Source organism: Puntigrus tetrazona, chromosome 11 (assembly GCF_018831695.1).
Source record: "Puntigrus tetrazona isolate hp1 chromosome 11, ASM1883169v1, whole genome shotgun sequence".
Taxonomy (NCBI): Eukaryota; Metazoa; Chordata; class Actinopteri; order Cypriniformes; family Cyprinidae; genus Puntigrus; species Puntigrus tetrazona.
Genome location: NC_056709.1, coordinates 23449169 through 23469750, shown reverse-complemented (window position 1 = coordinate 23469750; position 20582 = coordinate 23449169). Strand labels below are relative to the sequence as shown.

Sequence of the window (20582 nt, the reverse complement as noted above, 5' to 3'; positions counted from 1 at the left end):
AACCGTTCACTTAGTTTTTATTTGCCAGGCAAAACTAAAACATTCAAAATATAAAATAACTGCAAAGAATAGAATGTGTTCCACCGATGCATCAACAGAAAAATTTAAGTTTTATGTTAATTGTGTGATGCAATTTAAGTGTGAATCTGTACATATTTGGACACATGCATTATTTAAAAATGAGAAACCCACTTAGTCCATCTTTTCCTCAGTTTCTTGCTCGAGTTCATGTGAATAACAGCATTTCTCTCCATATGTACATGTTCCCTGGAAAAGAAAGAAAAGCAATAGCTTTGTTAGGTTACATAGCTGTTGCGATTTAATGCTTGAATAATTATCAATTAAGGGCACTTCTGACTGCTGCACAATTAAATTTTATAAATCATGTGTACAGGAATAGGAGTTGAATGCCCGTAATTCTTGTACTTTACAAAACTAAATGAAATTGCCTGTTTGAAGTTAAAATTCTCAAATACTGACTTGGATTCAAATTCCAATCAAATTTTATTTGTCACATACACAGACATACGTAGTACAACATGTAGCGAAATGCTTTGGCCATCATCCCATCCACATACAGATACAAGATGGGGGTAGACATGAAATAACAGGGATGACAGAAATAAAGAAGTACAGCATTACATGAGGAGAGGTGAGGAAAAAAAAAAAGCTGACCACAGTGTGGTGACGGAAAAAAAAAACACCTCAGTAATAGAAGCACATAGTTTAGACAGATACAGAGTAGTCAAGTGGACATACCTTCCGAAACTTCTTACAGGGGAAGTTTTTGAGTTGAGAAGAGTTTGTGATTTGTTTCTTTCTTTTACCCTGAAGCTGTTTTCTTTTGTCCTCCAGCTCAGAAGAGATTCCTCCACTAAATACAAGAAAATGTGATTTAGAATGATTTTGCTCACAAATGAACAAAGGAGCATCATCAGTATGACCCACCCAGCTTTGGCGCGGGCTTTGGGTCCCCAGTTGGCCTGTGGATTCTCCTGGAAACGTGTGAGGTGCCGTTTTCGTGATTGAGGGTTTGCATCTCCTCTGATTTCAAAGCAGGCTTGAAGACTAATTGAGAGAATATGAAGATGAATAAAAATATAACTTCACTACCATTAAACTAAACTAAAAGGTATAGCAACATATACACCAGAAATTATGATATCAAATAGAGATCAGGTGAATTAAATATAAAGGCATTTAATCGTTACACTGGCTCTTTGGAGATAATGTGGTGAGCAGGACTGGTTTCTGATAACCGCTCTCTCTTCACAGGATTGGACTTTTCCTAAGGAGTAAGCAAACAGAGAAACTCCATCATAAAATGAGGTGTTATCATGAAGATCTTTCAGGTAGGTATGGTGGTCACTTACCCAGCAACGAATGATATCCCACAACACCCCAGCCGGAGCATCGGTTTTCACTGCATTTTTACAGGCATGAGAGAGAGACACTCTGTACCCAGCATGCAGGAGAGCTGACCTACACCACAGAAAGAAAATGAGGACACCCTCCACTGAAATTCTATCGACCCCAAACTCTTGATGCTTTAAAACATTCATAAAGATAAAATAAACCCTTGAAGTGAGTGGTTTAATCTTGGTATTCTGAGGAGATACAATCACTTCATATAATGAAATGATTTAATTGATGCATTCATTCACATATAAACATTGATCAGCGAACATAAAAGGTCAACCACACTTTCAATGTTTTCTTTAAAAATCTCTTTTTTTGTATTGTGTATTTGTGTTGTGACTTGAAGGTGAGTAAATAAATGACAGAATTTTCATTTTCAATTTTAAAATAAGAATTATAATTCTTACTGACTCCATTCTCTGTAATAGCAGTGTACATGACGCATGTTAAATATGTTGTATTGAGTTTACCTGAACTGCAGCATGGACGGCGTGCTACAGTGAACTGTGCTGCTCAAATGATCCAAAACATAATACAGAGGAACGTCCTGCAGCTCCTAAAACACAAAGCTCAATCTCTTCAGAAAACCAAAACTTCTTTGCCTGGATACATTTAAAATGTCACAATGCTAATGATTCTCCCTGTGAGGTTTATTAACTGACCTCGGTCACCATGCTAAGCACCCCCTCGATCCGCTTGGATGTTCTGAAGCGGGTGGGGTTCCCTGAAACAGCACTCAAAACCTTCTGAACAAACGCAATGTCATGAATAGGCTCCGCCCAGACGGGACCTCCCAACTGCAAAAACAGAGAGATGAGCAAAGTAATGAGAAACATTCATCTTTGAAATATACTGAAGCATGTTAGTTGCTTTTATACAGTAATGCAACAATATTACAACTCTGGCCAATATAATAAGAACAGTTTGATAAATGGCTGATTCACGTTAAAATATTACACAATTTTGTCTAAAAAAAAAAAAAGGGGAAAAATAATTTAAGTAGTATTTCCCAAATTGTGGTTTGCAAACCCCAAACAGTTATATTTACAGAAATTAATATTAGTTAAATTTCATAAACACACATTTAAGAGTGTTATTAAAAGACTTCTTGCTGTAAAAACATGAAATGTAAAAAAAAACAACAAAAAAAAAACAGGGTAAATGAGAAGATTAAATCAACTAAATGTCCAATATTGTCAGATTTATATCCAATATCGGCTGACATCAGAGGGATATTGTATTTATTTTTTTTATGCACATAAGAGATATTGATAGACCTGGTGCCTCTGCCCACAGTGTTCACAGCTGGGTCCCACAGGTGGTCCAGTGGCTGCCGAATACTTCATACTGTAACAAACAGAAATATACACTTACTGAACACAAATATTGAAACTGACAGTACAAAAACGGAGGTAGAAATACTTACTGTTTGCCTTGGCTCATCTTCTTCCCCATTCTCTGAAGATGAAAAGCACCACAGCCAACACAGTTATACAACAGCGCCTGCTTACTATGAAACACAGATACTGGAATTTACTAATCACAGAATACATTTCCATACAAAAATTTGGTCTCAGTTCAATTTAAACATTTGGAAAAAGCCTGTTATGCTTAAGCATACACACATATACATATATATATATATATATATATATATATATATATATATATATATATATATATATATATATATATATATACACATATATATATATATATAATACATATTTACAATTTATTTAAACGTAATTATATTTGTAACTTTTAATATTGCACTTTTTCCATGTATGATTACTAGCAGGTATTTTATCTCTATATAGACAGAGTAAACTGTGTTTTTTACCTTGCAGAGTTCTTGACCACAACCTGGCCTGTTTTGACTCTGACAAACACACGAATGTAGAAATCCACACTCACACTCAAGAGAGGTTCAATGTATCGCTGATAAACAGCTGCTCTCTGATCTAAACTGTGCAGAATAATGCGCAAGGCCTAGAATACAAAAAAAGAGAATAAAAGTGTGATTAAGAAATAGATATGATGTTTTGATATGCGGAGAGGACATCCATTTGCAATCGGCAGTCAGCCTGATCTTACCATCTCATGACAGTATTTGGACTTGATAGACACAGAGCCATATTTGCTGTAGCAGGTCTCCCCACTATTTCCAGCCATTACAGCCATATCCGTACACGTAATACAAAGCAACCCTGATAATGAGAGAGCGGGATTACTGTATGTGTACTGCATATCACGTTTAATAAACTCAGAATGTGCATGTATGTGAAAAGCTACAGACTCACCCCCCTCACTGACAGCCTGCACAGCTGCGTCCAGAAACGGAGAAGGGCTACCATAGGGGTCCAGATCAATAACATCATATCGTTCCTTCCTCCCTCTTGCCTCATACATCACCATGCTGTAAAGAAGTTGTCATAGCAGGTTGTGACTGTTAACTAAAGGTATAACAAATCATTTTCAGTAATAGGCGGAAAAAATTCATTAAAGAAAAAAAAAATTATTAGGAGGGCTGAAATACAAAAATTATAGGAAATAAAAAAATAAAGCCTAAAATTAAAGAAATTACAAATATAAAAAGGAAAAAAAAAGTGTTTGTATATATTTAGAAAATAAGAAAAAAAATTATAATATATATATATATATATATATATATATATATATATATATATATATATATATATATATATATATATATATGTGTGTGTGTGTGTGTGTGTGCAGATCAAGAAAAAATAAACACCTGGCATCTCTTTGGCTGGCTTGCAGTATGTGGGACACGTTGTTGTGTTGTGCATCCTGGGCGATCAGGGCAGCAGCTTTAGCAGAGTAATCATTAGCAGTGATGCTTTTCAGGCCAGGAACTTCCAGAGCAAAACGTACAGAACGCAGGCCTGATGCCGCCAGACCCTCCAGCACCATGCAGACCTTGCTAAAACATAACAGAGATATAAATGATGTTATTTAGCCTCCTGAGAAATAACTCAAAATATATATATAAAAATGTTAAGAAATTAAACTGATTATATATATATATATATATATATATATATATATATATATATATGTATATATATATATATATATATATATATATATATATATATATATATATATATATATATATATATATATATATATATATATATATATATATAAACTTCAAACATACAGGAAAATTTTAAATGTTGCAAAGGCCTTTTAATGAAAGTTTAAGTACCACAATTACTATAACTAAAACTGAACTAAAAGTTAACAAATACAAACTAATTAAGTCATTTAAAACAACCCCATAAATCAACTAAAACACATTACATAATTACTAAAACTAAAATGTAAGCGAAAATAAAGCTACTTCAAAATACTACCCAATTTTATAGTAGTACATAATCAATGATTAAAACACAGTAATTGGCCCAACCACAGACCTCACATCTTTCCCCTACAGACGCAGTGATGAACTCTTTCTTGTCATCCTCTTTTTCCATTTGCTGCTCATCTTCAGGCTGTTCTGATATTTCCTGGTCTACCGCTCCATTCTTCTCCTCCGAGAGTCGAACCACAACTCGATCTTTCTCACCTGGGATCAATATCCGGATACCCCTCTGAGCCAGCTGCTCCCTAGCAAACTCCGTTATTACCGCACACCTGATCGAAGGAGGTCAATATGAATTTTAATGGTGAAATTAAAAAGAAAACATTACAAACGTAACAAGCCTAGAAACCGCACTCACGTTAAATCTCGATTGAACTCCTGCACAGGGTTGTAGAACACCTCATTAGCACTTGGGAATAAAATGGCAGCCTTTCCCTCTCTGACAACTGTCTCCCCAGGTTCTGTGGATGAGGTCTGCCTGCTTTCTGTAGAGCTGGAAGGTTTGGTGTCTTCCACTGGTACTGCTGGGGTAGTACTGTCTGCATCTGCCCTGCTCTTGTTTGGGGATTCTTCAGGTTCTTTCTTGCTGTCCATTGTCCTGAACTTCTTGAAGACACAGTTGTGTCCTGTAGCGAGGATCTGAAGTATTGAGGATCTCTTCTTAGGAAATGCTAAAGAAAAACCTATAAATCTTGAGGATACCTGAAGTGTTGGCCTTGCTAACATCTACCAAAAAAACAACCTTGTGACCTGTATAAAAAAAAAGAAAAAAGTATTTTAGTTACTAAGTGCTTACAAATTCCTACATGATATTTATTATTAATAATAACAATAATAATAAAAACAATGCAAACACTGCACAATTATTTTCCAGTCATGTACAGATTTCTGATTTTAAACAAAACTACAACATCAAAACGTATTTTTGTAATGACCCATAATAACCACACGACCTAATTTTACATTTAACAATAATTTAATTTAATTAATGATTTAAAGTTTCATTTAATTTGCAATTGTCATTTTACAACATGGCCAGCTTCAGTCATAATGTAACTAGCCAGGCTAGCGTTAAATTGTATCTCGCTTTCCAACTTACCGTTGAATACCCTTCCTAAAAGATACTTTAGTTATGGCATCGTTCACGTACAAAAACAAACCACATCGTTAAACGTTCACCAGCACAGAGACTTTTCAACTGTTAGCTTGAGTGTTTCCACTGCAAATTCACATGTGTAGCTTATGCTGTGTGTGAACTACGGAAGCCTTGTAGTACTAAACGCCCGACGAGGACGCCAAGCACTGCGCATGCGCACAGCTATACGTTGAAAAACGCTTCACCGTAAAATAAGGGCACAGAGGGCAAAAATAGACCATTTAGGAACTCGTTCTCTCAGTGAAGAATGCATAGTGCCTGAATATTATAAAAAATATATTTTTAGTCTGTGCCTGTTTATGCTTTTGTAATACTGTATAAATAAATACATGCTTTCTCTAATTATCTAATAGTCTACTTGCTTTAATGTAGTAATTAAATGATCATTATTCATTATTAACACTATATACTGAAGTGTACACTAAAAAGTGGTTAATATAAATAAAATTAAAAGTTTTTTGGAGTTTTTTTTGTGAGGAAAACACTCTTAAACTTTGCAGTCATGAAGGGTCTTTAACGTTTTTCAAGGTAGGAGATATTAAGAAACCAACCATATTACGATTAAGAATAAATTATCTATTTTAATTATCTATTTTGTCTATTTTAAATGTACTAGTCAGGCGGGCATAACATTTACCTGAACTTCAGCTAGCTTATAAGTTTTTTTTTGTTTTTGTTTTTTTAAATCACATTTTACTTTTACTGTCAGATGGACCAACGCACATTTACTCAAACGTTAACTTCAAACTAAAAAACGTAATTTTAAATGTAATTTATTCTTACTGTGGGATGGAGCGCGGTTATGTGCAGTTCAATATTATGTAACTATTTGAAATATTGCATATTAAATCTTATTTAAAATTTCCATAATCATTATTTTATATGCAATATTTAACAGAAATTCAACAAATGCATGTCTGCGTAAAGTATGCCTGCATTACTGTCGTGGCATACCTCTACAGATGCTCCTTCCGCGGGCTGCTAATGGCAATTTCAATCTAATAATCTAATCTAGTCACGCTCTATAAACACTAATTGCCTATGCGCCGTATAATTTGACCCCATTAGAGCGACGTGATGGACATATTTTGGAGATGTTTAGTGCACGCTTCTCCAGTGCGACACGCAGAGTCGAGTTGGCATGCTGTGCGCGTAGCACCCAGACCCCCTCTAGGGCTTCACCTGAGTCTAGACGCTCCGCGCAGCTCGCTTTCCCCGCACTGCCGCGCGCACTCACCAGACCCGGCGGAGAGCGCGCGCTGCGCGGGTTGCACGCGTCGGCGTTCGGACGGTTTTCTTCATTTCGGTCCGCGCGTGATCGGTGACTCTGCGCTCTAACCGGGGTGACAGGACGATGCACCCCTCGATAATTCTGCGCTCGGGCGTCTTGCCTGTGCGTTCGCGATGAATGGCTGCCCGTAGAGAGAAAGAGTCCGACTCCTCCATTGAAACACTTTCCAGCAGATCGCGAGCGAGGGGGTGAGTATTTTAACGCGCGCGCGAGAGGTTCGTGCCGCTTTAAGTGGGGTCAAGGGGCGACCACGTGGGTTGAACGAGGGGGTCGCGTTTAGTTATTGTTGTGGCAGGGGATAATTGGGAAAGATTTGATGGGATTTTTGGATAGGGGTATTGTTTTGTGAAGGTGTGCGATTTGCTTTAGATGGGGGATGGGCTCGCGAAACTTTAACCACTTCAATGACTTGCTGTCGAGAGCTTGATTTATGTTGCATTAAAGCGTCCGTCTGTATTTTTCAACTTTTTAAGCCACGCGTGACATCGCTTACAATGTTAGCACGTGTTTATAGACTATTTGAGGATTCGTAATGGAGAAGGGCGTTAATATGCATTGCTTTCAGACGTCAAGCGGTTAATGGTGTCTTGTCTCTCGGATCGGTCTGACTCGCCCCCCGGTTGCTGCATTTGTCCCGGGATGACCTGTTGATGTCGGGAAAAGATGGAGCCGAGCCCCCCTTCCCCCTCCTCCAAAATGGAGTAGAATTTAACCACAGAATATTTTATGTGTAATCCAATGATTGCGCCGCGCGCATACAAATATGACTACTACCTAATTTGCGAGCATGCAGCGGGATAATGATGATGATGAATAATAACGCACGCATGTGGATGTTGCCGGGCGAATCGAAACGTTTTAGGTGTAGATATCATGGTATGTGCAGGACTGTAACTCAGCCCGACATTGCATAGCATTGCACTGGCACCGAGGGGGCGAGGGAAACGGATGTGGGCTTCTCAATAATTCATCAATCAGACTATTTTGGTGACAGGATTTTTGAAGGCTGAGCAGCTTTTTGGTCGCCGCATCAAGTGTGGAGACCAGGCAGTTCGGGAATTATTTTAAAATTGTCCCCCCCCTCTCCTCGGGGCCCGTGCCAACCCGGAGCTCGTGTCCAGCTGGGCAGCGGTGCGGGGCGCACACACTCACCGGGTACCGCAGCCCTGCCGCGGCTGCCACATCACAGAAACACCGGCGCCCGACTCTCAGCAGTGAGATCACGATCTACTGTTCATTTATTACCTTGATGTTTTTAATTAAAACTGCTGTTGTTGTGCCATTGGGAAATGGTGCTGTGCGAGTGATACAAAGAAAATAGTCAGGGTGAATTTAAACGGCATTTTCGTTGCATAGATCATGAAGCTGTAATCACATTAATGACAATCGAAAGTGCGGGATTACTCTTAGACCAAGTTTATAATCATTTTGCTGTGTTTCTTGAAATGTGATCGCTATTAGCTAAGGAACTAGCTTTAACCCTTTAAACTAGGATGGTACAATCCGAAAATAAACTATTTCCAAAATTGCATAGTTACTACAGTTTCTGCTGGCGCTGAAAGAAAATTACTAACCCATCTAAAATTTTCCTAAAACGGCATAATATTATTTTCAACAGGTTAATTTTGCTGTTGACTTGGCGACTAGCTAAATAAACAAATATAGGTTAAATAAAAAGGGCAGGAAGATTTTTACTAACAGGGCTAAAAATCATTTTGTGATCATTTATCTAGACACACACACACACATTTTACAATAAATACACACACACACACACACACACACACACACACACACACACACATATATATATATATATATATATATATATATATATATATATATATATATATATATATATTATATATATTTATAAACGGAAGTAGATGTTTTGTTACTGATCAAAATGTTGCTGCTCAACTAGACAAATCTTTGATCTGCTTCTTAAAAGCATTGCTTTAACCTCCTGATCAACCTTTGGAAAAAAAAAAGACACAAAGCGAGACGTCGGTGTGAAATTACTCAGTACACCTTTGGTGGGGATTTTTGATCTAACTGTAAGGTACTTTTCAGTTGTGTTAATAATTTTTAACACATTCTGTAAGTTATTTATATCAGTGTTAGTGTTGAGGTCATCTGTATGGCATTTCACATGTAAAGATTTAGCAGATATTGTCGTCCAAAACAACTTAGACTTATGGAATACTGCAAGCAATTTGTCATAAGGCAAAAGAAAATGGGAGGTGCTAACAATAATAAATAAAAAAACACAGACAAGAAGCAAGAAAAATGAGGAATGTGGGACAGAGTAAAAGCATAGAAAGTGAATCAGGATGGAGGTTAAGTGTTTTTTAGCAGACGGATTGACACAATGAACAGTGTATTTGTATAAAAGTAACTGCACTTAAGTTTGAGTGTTGCTGGTCACACACAGTACATAAAAACATGATTTCATGTAAAGTGCAAATATTCTCTGCACGTTGGATAGCAGAATACAGGATGGCATTTCCCTGATATATTATCTCTAAATGGCCATTACATTAGACTTGTGCTTTATTTTTCTGTGAAAGAAATTTAATTGAACCACTTCCTGTGTGTCATGTCTTTTGCTTCTAAAAGGATTTTGTTTGTTAGAAAGTACATGTTGACCTTAAGAGCAGAAAGCATTTGTATGATTCTAAAAATAATAGACCGTAGGATTATAAATTGTTTATGACCCACAGATAACCCCTGGATGGCCCTAGGCATACTCTTCAGTTATATTAAGAATGTTTATTAACATTTATTGCTTTTATTCATTGTTTAATTTCCTGTGGAGAATGCATGCATTTTATGTTTCTATGTAATAGTCATGGGATGTTGTTTGTGAGACTAGATGACCTTGGAGTTAGAACATAGAGAACCACTGTGTCTCCATGGTTTTAGAAGAATAGATGATGATATACTATGTGATTTATTCCAGAAATCTTTATTTAAGATTGGCATTTCTTAAAATTCTTGTGCATAGGACAAATTTTTTGTCACTACAGAAATGATTCAAAAGTCATTCAAAAGTTTGTAATTAGAAAAGATGACTTGAAGTGATCAGTTGTGAGCATTTATTTCAAATAAATGCTGTTCTTTTAAACTTTATATATTTAAAGAATTATCTTTTGAGCAGCAAAACATATTTGAATAATTTCTGAACTATTGTGCCGTGAATAAATTAGCTACGCCTTTATGTAATCTGCACACTTTGTGGCGGGAAATTTAAGGGGTGGTTTCTGTGGAAATGTTGAGTTTTTTGTATAAAATCTGAAGATATTTCTGCAACCTTTTGTAGGCATGGATTCTCGACAGGCCCTGCCCATTGGTCTATATTGTAAGAACTCTGGTAAAATAATTTCACCTTATTTCTGAAGGGATTTTGTGTTTTCTTTTTCAGACTCTGTAGTGCTGAGCTTTACGATATGGCTCAGATGCTGCAGATGGCGATTCCCAACTTTGGCAACAATGTCTTGGAGTGTCTTAATGAGCAGAGACTTCAGGGACTGTACTGTGACGTGTCAGTGGTGGTGAAGGGTCACACATTTAAAGCCCACCGGGCAGTGTTGGCTGCCAGCAGCTCCTACTTTCGAGATTTGTTCAACTCTGGAAGTAAGAGCTCTGTCGTGGAGTTACCACCAGCAGTCCAGCCTCAGAGCTTCCAGCAGATCCTTTCCTTCTGTTACACCGGCCGGCTTAGCATGAACTTGGGTGATCAGTTTCTTTTAATGTACACCGCAGGATTCCTGCAGATCCAGCAGATCATGGAAAAAGGCACAGAGTTCTTCCTGAAGGTCAGCTCACCGAGTTGTGACTCACAGGGCCTTCACACAGAAGAAACCCCACCCTCAGAACCCCAGAGCCCTGTTACTCATACTGGAAGTGGTACTGTAGGAGGGGGTGCAGTCCCCACGGCAACGGCTCGACCTGCTTCCTGCCTAACACCCCTTCCTTTGGTGTCAAGGGTGAAGACAGAGCAGCAGCCTCAGGCCCAGCAGCCCCAACAAGAAGCATCATCATATTCGGTGGTTTGCACTCCAGTTGCTAAGCGTCTTTGGGAGGGAGGTAGCCGTGAAGGAGGTGGAGGATCAGGAGGAGGGGGAGGTATGAGGAAAGCGGCACGTTATTCGCAGGAGGTGGCACGGGGAACAGGAGGGGCACCGCCTCAAAGTGCATCCTTATTGGGTGGAAGCGGTACCACTAATAGCAACAGCAACAACAACAACAACAACAACAGCAGTAGCACACCGGAAGGCACCAGCCCAGGCACACCCAGCATGTACACCAGTGATTCGCCGATCTCTTACCACGACGATGATGAAGAAGAGGAAATCACAGATGAAAACACAGAAGAACAGTACAGACAAATCTGTAATATGTACACCATGTACAGCATGTTGAATGTAGGGGCAACAGGTGAGAAAAGTTTCGATTACCATATCATGGTAAAAGACTACCGTATGTAGAAAAAAAATTGGCCAAGTATTGAGCCTTGAGGAGCTCCATCAATAGGAAATTTGGTAATCTTACAGACATCAAACCTAAAAGAAAAGCATTTCCTCAGTGTAGACCTTTTTAAAATTACTTTTAAATGCATTTTTGTTATGTGTGTATATATAACACACACACACACACACACACAAACACACACACACACACACACACACACACACACACACACACATATATATATATATATGATAAACAATAGATTAAACTTGAAATTTCAATTCATCATTGCTCTTCCATTTACTTTTCCCAGATAAGTTCAATATAAAATCTATATAAAGAGCATGTACGAAAAAATCTGAAGTTTAGCCAATATGTTGTTTTTTTTTATTAATTATTATTTTCCATTGTAATCTTGGTTCAGCCAGCGAACGAGTAGAATCACTACCAGACCACCTCACAGTTGAATCAAGAGGAAGAGGAGTACGAGTGAGGCAAGATCTGGCCTCTCTTCCCACTGAGCTCATTGCACAGATCGGAAACCGCTGTCATCCTAAACTCTATGAAGAAGGTGACCCTGCTGAGAAACTGGAGCTAGTAACAGGCACCAGTGTTTTTATTTCACGTGCTCAGCTGATGAACTGCCACGTTAGTGCGGGCACACGCCACAAAGTGTTGCTCAGGCGGCTACTCGCTGCCTTTTTTGACCGGTGAGTGAAGTTTTGACCTTTTATTCAGCAGGAAAGAAACAAAAAACTGGAATTGGTATTTATAGAAATTGTTCATACAAAAATAAAGACTTGCTTTACCCAGAAATAAGATGTTTAGCATAGTCCAAGTTGCTTTTTTGCATACAAAGTTAATTATCATACTGTTTGGAATGATATGAGGTTGTATGTCATTTACTCTGATATGAATAAATGATGCCAAAAAAGTGGCGCTTAATAAAAACAACGTATCAGTGGCAACTTGACCGAGTAATAAAGTTTGGAATCCGAATTGCTCTTGCATTTTACAGGTCAAATTTTAAGTGTTTCTTTTAAAGTGCATCATCCTTTTATGTTACCTGTAGAAGCACTCTTGCAAACAGCTGTGGGACAGGAATTCGATCCTCCACAAATGACCCCAACCGCAAGCCACTCGACAGTCGGGTTCTCCACGCTGTTAAGTGTAAGTTGTGGTCAAAACAGTATTACCTACATTGGGTTTTATAGCTTTGTGTCAAAAGTAATGATAAAATAACGATAGTAAAGGTTTTTTTTTATTGTTGTTCTCTTTATTTCTAGTTTACTGCCAGAACTTTGCTCCTAGTTTCAAAGAGAGCGAAATGAACGCGATCGCTGCAGACATGTGCACCAATGCACGGCGCGTGGTACGCAAGAGCTGGATTCCGAAACTGAAGCTTCTGATGGCAGAAAGTGACGCTTACGCCAACTTTCTTCCGGATGCTGCCAAAATGGAATCTGATGGCTTGGCCGTGGAGCATGCTTTTGAAACCGGATCCCTAGAAGGTGGTACAGCCTCTGAATCTGGCCAGTCATCTACAGATGCCTTGCAAGGTGTGAGCGGGGACGGTAACAGCTTGTTTTAGTGAGTAACACTACAGCGCATCAGCTATTCTTTCCTCTTCCAATCCTCCATCGTATCCCGGTCTTACCCTGGGCATTGGTGTCATCTGGGAACAATGAAGTGTATGTTTATGAAGACTCCCGTTGAATCTCGCTTCAGAAGCTGGTCATTTTTATTTCCTTAAAAAAAAAAAAAAAAAGTTTTTTGATCGTACTTTGAGGCCCTCCCTGTCATACGGCAGAAACGCATTCCTGAAAAGGAGGGGCCTCTGGGGCTGTTTGTTGTAAGCTGAAGGGGAAATGGTGTCTGGAAGCTCTTATACAGTCTTAAAACACTGTCGTGATCCTGAATGTATCTTTTTGGAGAATCCAGAAGTTGTTGCTGGACATAAGATTGTATTCATCTGTTATATTATAGTGGCTGTATATCTGCTTTCTGGACCCCATTTCCTGTTTCTGCACAAACCTCTTTTGTTTTTAAATTACTTTTTTCTTTTTATATTCAAACAATATTTGTAATTTTTTTTTTGCCAAATATTCCACTTTTTATCTTGCCAAGTATCCCAAGTGGGGCAGTGTATCATTTATGATTGTAACGAATTAGTAAGAGGCAGATTAGTCTGTTTTGCTACATCTGAAACTACTGTTGTTTGTTTAAATCGATGAATAGTGAATTGTTTTTCACATGTTTTTGCATTAGCAAAATCCAAAATCTATTTTAATCATTTTATTTTGGTATATTACCAAGGCTTAATATTGTTACTTTGGTTTACTTTAATCAAATCGCCACGAGTTTTTACCATCAATTATCTCCAAAGGAAACCCCAAAACAAGCTTAAAAATCATTAAGGCCTTTTAAATGTGTCTTTATGTTTTTAGTAGTTTTGTATAGACAGCACATAGGTATCTGTGTCCAGTGTAAATGTTTGTGTATGGAGGCTGCAGATGGTAGTTTTTGAAGTGCTGTATCTCACAGCTGACTGCTTCATGCACCGATTGCACAAGCGTGGTGCATGCTGCCGCATGACGCATTCTGACATGCTACGCCTCAGCGCCTCTGACAGAGATGCACTAAACGCTCTGATGAGTGCAGTATTAGAGATTGGCACTGAACGGGCATCAGTGCCCCAGCTACGGTGGTTCCAAACCACCGAAGACCACTCTGAGAGTGGAAGCTGTTTTGTAGTCTGCTTTTTGAAAAGTGAGTTTTTAATTGTTTCTCTCTTGATGGTTTTCGGGTTTCAGAAGGAGAACTTTTTGAACTCCGTAATGCCAATGTAGAGCTGTTGTAACCCTAGGTTTGGAGATGAAAGAAAGGTACCACGTCATTTAAAGTGTAGTTGCACTCTTAAAATATTTAAGGATGAGTTAAAATTAGATTCCCAAAGTATAACCTGCATCTTCAGGTGTTTTAAGCACACTTGCGTCATGAAATGCAGACTAGATTGTTTGAATTATTGATCATGGTTGAAGAGAGGCTGCGATTAGACAAGATCATCCCAGTTCAAAATTATATAAATTTGAACCCAAAAACGAAATTATTAGCACATAACCCTGCCATTTGTGGGGTTTAAATGTTTACATTTATATTTTTCCATTTTTATAACCTCTTCATTTAAAATGATAGTTCACCCAAAAACACAAAGTGTCGTCTCTTCACCCAACCATGCCATTCCAGAACTGTAAGAATTTCTTTATTTTGTAAAACACAAAAGAAGGTATTTCGAAGAATGTTGGTAAGCCAATTTGGTGACCATTGACTTCTGTTGTATGGAGAGAAAAAAAAAGAGATTGCTGAAAATACATAATACAATAAAAAAAAAAAAAAAAGTTATAATTTATAAAATCAAAAGAATCAATAATAACCGTTTTGGGTGAACCACTGATTTAAAGTAAAAAAAAAAAAAAGGAATCCTTTTTAAAATAAAGTTTGTCAAAACGCTGCACTGGGAAAGGGGACAAAAGGCTTTTACCTCTCAGCCACGTGGTACGATCCTAAGAGACTGCACCAAGTCTTAATCATAGTACGATAGGATGAGAATGAGATTTTTGCACAGAAATCTGAACTGGATTGTTCAGCAATGCCTTAAAGAGTGGAAGTTCGTGCCTGGGAGTCTTACACAGCCAGTCTTTAACAGAGAAGTGAAAGAAATTGTGGAAAGGGGAGGGCATGGAATGCCTGGATGATCCTGTATGCATGCATGCATGCGTGCTGGTGTGCTCCGCTACTTTTCCTCAGAGTTCGAGCCTCTTTTTTTTTCATTTCCATTTTTGGAGACACACGTGCTAATGCCTGTGCATTCATGTGAGGAGGTTCACAGGAAAGCGAAAGCGTGCGCCGGAGGCATGCTTTTTATGTGTGTCCATTTGTTTATGTGTACGTGTTCAAATGTAAGTCTGGTTTTTGTGTGCCAAATGCACGTCTGAGAGAGGGTGCGTGGGTGGTGTTGGTGGATGACTGTGGAATATGTGCATTGTGTGTGTGTGTGTGTGTGTGTGTGTTGATGGGTGGGTGGTTGGTATGTGTGTATGCAGAGATCAGAGAGCTCTGTTTGTTTTTGTCTGACTCAGAGAAGGAGACATACAGTGCAGACGCAAGCAGAGAGGGGAGGGAATGTATTGGTGAGGAGATGGATGCTCTCACACACACACACTTAAACACACAACTGGTGCAGTGAGCCATTTCCCAAATGGAGGCATCAAACGGTACGCTTTGACTAAACAAACCATCAGCTCACATTGAATCTCATCTGAATTGGCTTCTTTGGTTTTGTTTCTTCTGTGAAGAGTTTACATGAAATCAAAATTGATCCTGTTAATAAATAGTAATTATTCTATTAAATTCTATTAATAATAATAAAAAACAATTTATATTTGAAGAGTTCATTTGCAAAAACGATAACCATTTTATTTAATTTTTTTCAGAAATCATGTTGTTCTTTTTAATTCCGCTTTCCAGTTAATATCAACCAAACTGCAGTTTTGATTTAGTAATAATAATTTAAATAAAGGTAATTTACTAAATTAAAGTTCATTGCAAGCATGTTTTTATAAAAAAATTGACATATTAAACATCTGTTTTATATCAAAAGCAGATAATCCAACAGTTGTTTTTTTTGGTGTTGGCAAAAGCAGGTAACTCCGCATTTGAAAAGACATGCATGCAAAGCAGCACTTTGTCAAAGTAAAAAGTAGCCTTGTCTCCTGAAATGAATACAGCACACTTATTTGCAAAAATTAATGTCTATTCAAAAACAACATTGCTGCTTGTCAGCTTCTGCTGTAAAATGTGAACCTGTGATGCTTTGAAAGTGGAAAACACCGTCTTTTTTGACAAAACGTGTTTAGGGTTCAGATCACAGCAATCAGCTTCTTTTTGAAAACTTGGCCTTTATCGTTTTTGCAAATAAACCGATTCCAATATACTGTTACATGTATGTTTTCTTTTCAGCTGTTTGCTTTCATTTTAAATTACTGTTTACGAGGATACTTGCATAGACGGGCATTTTGACACATAGAAGTCAAGTACTCATGCACTCTATGAGCGGTGTCTTCAAGTGCACGTGCCACTCTCACAGCGCTCAAAAACACCATGCATATTTAGCAAAATGAATTTAGTTGCTAAATGCATAAAATATGGAATGCTTAAAAACGTCTGCAAACCGTATGAGTTCATGTAGCACTGCAACATCCGCGATCATATAACCATGACAATTTTACCATATGATTGTGTCTACCCGTATATCACCCACCTATGGTTTGTGTATGAAGCTTCGTATATCTTACACTCACAAGAAACTGTACACGGACATGACTTCACCCAACTTTTTTTTCTTTTTTTTTTCAATAATCTGTTTTACTCTGAAATAAAAGCACTGAGAAATATGTTAAGGTCAGAATTGGCGACATACTTCTTCTGCATACTGCATTAATCAAAGTATGTAATAACTTGCTCTGAAAACACTCTTTTAACGTTCATACTATATTACATTAGTGTAGCCATATTTGGATTACTTTTTAAATGTAAAGTGAACACTGCACCAAGTGAGCACAGTTATACGTGTGTGTGTGTGTGTGTGTGTGTGTGTGTGTTAGCATTCCATTGTCTAAAAACCAGATAAACGTGATTTAAGGGTGAGTGCATAAATATGTCTTTGTGGTGGATTGTTCCTCATTTTAAGCTTTTGAAATGCAGCGAAGAGTAAAAAGAAAGATAACATCGGTCGACATTTCTTCATCCCTGTTAAAATGTACATGGAGCTGGATCCTCTGATGTACAGCTTGATCCGACTGTTTTTTTTTTTTTTTTTGTACCATCACATTGGACACCCAGGTAGCGACCAGGAGTTTTTTTTAGGAAGCAGCCAGCATGCATGTTCATGAGGGCTGGATTTGTGAGGTTTTCAACCCATGAATCACTTCTTAATATGTTCTGCTCAGTGGTGCATTGGCGAGATTGAGTACACGACGTGCGCTGAACTCGATGAGCTTTAGTGGATTTACCCCGTGTAGAATTTCAACCCCTGACCCGCACTGCGGGTTCATGGTCTTTCGTGCAAAATCCTTTCATTTCAGCAATTAAAGTTCCAGTATTATTATTAGCATGTTATACTAAAGATTCATCTATGTGCTTCGGACACTTTGAGATGCACAACAAAAACAAAAGAGGAATAAAATGCATGACAAACCGTACCTTTTGTTCTTACTATCTATGGTTTTGTTTTGTTCAAATCTAGAATAGTGCTTGGCCATTAAGATGCTACTAATTTTTAACATAGACTGTAGAGTTGCCAAGTGCTTTGTAAAGGAACCTCATGAAATTTACAGTAGCTAGGAGCAAGAGAGGCGCTATATATTTTTGCTTTGCATATGACTGAAGTGCTGGGAAGGGATGAGGGCCGCTGAAAATATCTAAGGGTATGTACTGTATTAAAATATCATTTTTAAAGGGTGTTTGAAGCAGCATAGATGTAGGGAGTTGCGGTCTATATGAACTGCAAGCTGTATTATTACTTCTTTCTGTCTTAAAAAAAAAAAAATATCATTTTTGTTACTGGATTAGTTTACTGGTGCAGATGAGCTTGATGTTAAGTGCCACCTGGTGTCAGACTTGATAAATGCTGCAGGTAGAAAAGGATACTGCCATGCAGTTACTTCTCTTGACCAATAAGGGACGGCAAAGATTTAGGAAATAATTTGACACGATCTTTAATTTAATAACCCCTTTCCAGCTGTGCTTAAAATATGTTTGAACTGCCAAATATAAGTAAATGTTATTGCGTTTATTGAAACTAGAACAAATTTCTCTGCTGGTGTTTACCAATGTGACGATCAAAACATTCAATACTTAATGCGACACTTTATTAACAAACAACCAAAATGGGGATTTGTGAATAGCTATCAGAATTGTTACCCTCGTGATTTAATTTTTCTGTTCCATTTGCTGAGAAACGTCCGTAGGAGTCTGCAAATTGAATTTGTAAAATGGATTGTAAAATGTGTTAAATGAGCTGAGAGTGCTGTACTCATCAATTTCCGTGGATGTTTTTAAAACCAAGTTGTGTGTATTTCGCAAGAGAGAGGGAGCGCCATTGGGTGAGTGTTCACAGTTTGACTGTGAGCTCGTACCTTATCATAGGAGTCTTCAACAGAGGTCTGCAACCGACTTTGTGCGTGGGTTTGACTGCAAAATAAAAAGCTAAAAAGTGTCCCCCCTCCAAATTAAATGATAAAAACGTCATTATCTTTTTATTTAATGGCCATTTCTTATTTTAATAGTTTTGCAATATAAGCGTCTTATGTAAATAAACGAATATGTTAATATTCGCATGTTGTTGGCCAGAAATGCTTGAAATGCTACTCTCAATTTCATTTTCTGTCTCCGTAAACAGACTAAAAATAAGTTGAAGACCCCTGTCTTAGCACCTTGAGCTCCCTCGCTCTTTCAGACTGTTGTATCTCTTTTTATTCTCTTTTTTCCAAAAAATGTTAGATTTCTTTTAATTCTGACTTTTAGGGCTGGTTCACTCAGAGCTCTTTTTTGCAGTTTAAGCTTTCTCCTACGTCTTCGAGCACTGTGATGCATCTCGCTGATTTTTCAGCATCTCGTGCATCCAAGCCCCATTCCCAAAAAAAGTTGTTTCACTATTAAGGCAAGTTCAGCTTTGAAGGCAAGAGCGAATGAGGCACAAATTCAAATTGCATTTAAATCATGTGAACAACTTACGCTAGAAATATCTAAGCTCACTTCATCTCACAGTTCTAGGGAAGACAGAAGAAGTGCGGTGACAGACGCAATCAAAAAGCCTCGGATGAAGACATACCTCTCCTAATACATCTTGTACATTTTATCCTTTTAATAAGATGTCCATCAGGCCTGTTAAATCTTTTTCATCTTTCCAGCGCTCTCCTCCAGTATAAACGCACTCCCTCTCTTTCTGTCTTCTCTCGTCTGCGGCCCGCCGCTTCACGTACTTCACTTTTCTGTGCGCTTCTGCGCTGCCGGCAACCTCAAAGACTTCTTACAGATTTCAAAACATATATTACTCTTTGTACATCCCTGCCCACCAGAGACCAACGCATGTGCGCACACACAAGCAGGTGTGTGGATCTACCTCCTGACACCTTCAGCCATACGTCCCTGGCCCCTGTGCCCTGATACGGGTCATGCGATGCAGGAGACCCCTCGAGGTGCTGCCCTTGAGACGCTGTTACAGGAAAGAGACGTAAATAGGGGGCAACTTTGAATATGGAAAGTGGTAGATTAATACCTCACCAGGGGCCGAGGAGCCCCATCAGAATGGCTCCGGAGAACATGTCTCTGGTGTGGCCGCAGGGATCCTGCAGCTATTTTGTTTTGCAGTATAGATATGAATATACATATATAAATACAAATCTATATATATATATATATATACTGTACATTATACATAGAAACACTAATGAAGTTTGATTGTTAGTTGTGCACTCACAGCATGAGATGTTATTCCCCAGAAACCGCTTTTTGGAAACAAATGCAGTAGCGTCTACTGATGTCAAACCCCTTCTTTACCCTTGTTCCCTCTGTGTTCCAAGTGCCAATAACTTTGTGAATTCCTTTACTGTGACCCAACGAGAAAGAAAATTGCACATTAACTACTGTATAAAAAAAATTAAATAATAAAAATAAATAAACATGGAGAAATGATGAAAGTACATCTTAATAAAAAGCTTTGTAACAAAGAAATTGTGGTTGGTTTTTGTTTGAAAAGCAGGTTAACACGTTTTTTCGATAGTGTTAGT

General features: G+C 38.1%; 2 protein-coding genes across 3 annotated transcripts; one reads left to right on the top strand and one right to left on the bottom strand.

Annotated features, from left to right (window-relative positions):
- Positions 1–5: 5 nt before the first annotated feature.
- Positions 6–6074, bottom strand: trmt1 (tRNA methyltransferase 1). The gene is given in 17 exon segments (XM_043252059.1): positions 6–267; positions 760–874; positions 949–1068; positions 1212–1288; positions 1374–1482; positions 1890–1975; positions 2082–2216; positions 2697–2766; positions 2846–2929; positions 3263–3411; positions 3517–3629; positions 3723–3838; positions 4181–4356; positions 4358–4369; positions 4866–5085; positions 5172–5563; positions 5913–6074. Coding segments are annotated over 16 exon segments (2025 nt in total). The 5' UTR covers positions 5540–5563; positions 5913–6074; the 3' UTR covers positions 6–192.
- A 1033-nt stretch (positions 6075–7107) lies between these two features.
- On the top strand, positions 7108–20522 carry nacc1b (nucleus accumbens associated 1, BEN and BTB (POZ) domain containing b). 2 transcript variants are annotated; one of them, XM_043252630.1, is made up of 5 exons: positions 7108–7448; positions 10685–11700; positions 12158–12443; positions 12806–12903; positions 13020–20522. In XM_043252630.1, exons 1-5 carry the CDS (start codon positions 7378–7380, stop codon positions 13322–13324), a joined length of 1776 nt encoding a protein of 591 aa, XP_043108565.1. In that variant the 5' UTR covers positions 7108–7377; the 3' UTR covers positions 13325–20522. The 2 variants fall into 2 exon arrangements, with proteins under 2 accessions (XP_043108565.1, XP_043108566.1); XM_043252631.1 differs by lacking the exon at positions 7108–7448 and adding an exon at positions 7526–8474.
- The last annotated feature ends 60 nt before the right edge of the window (positions 20523–20582 follow it).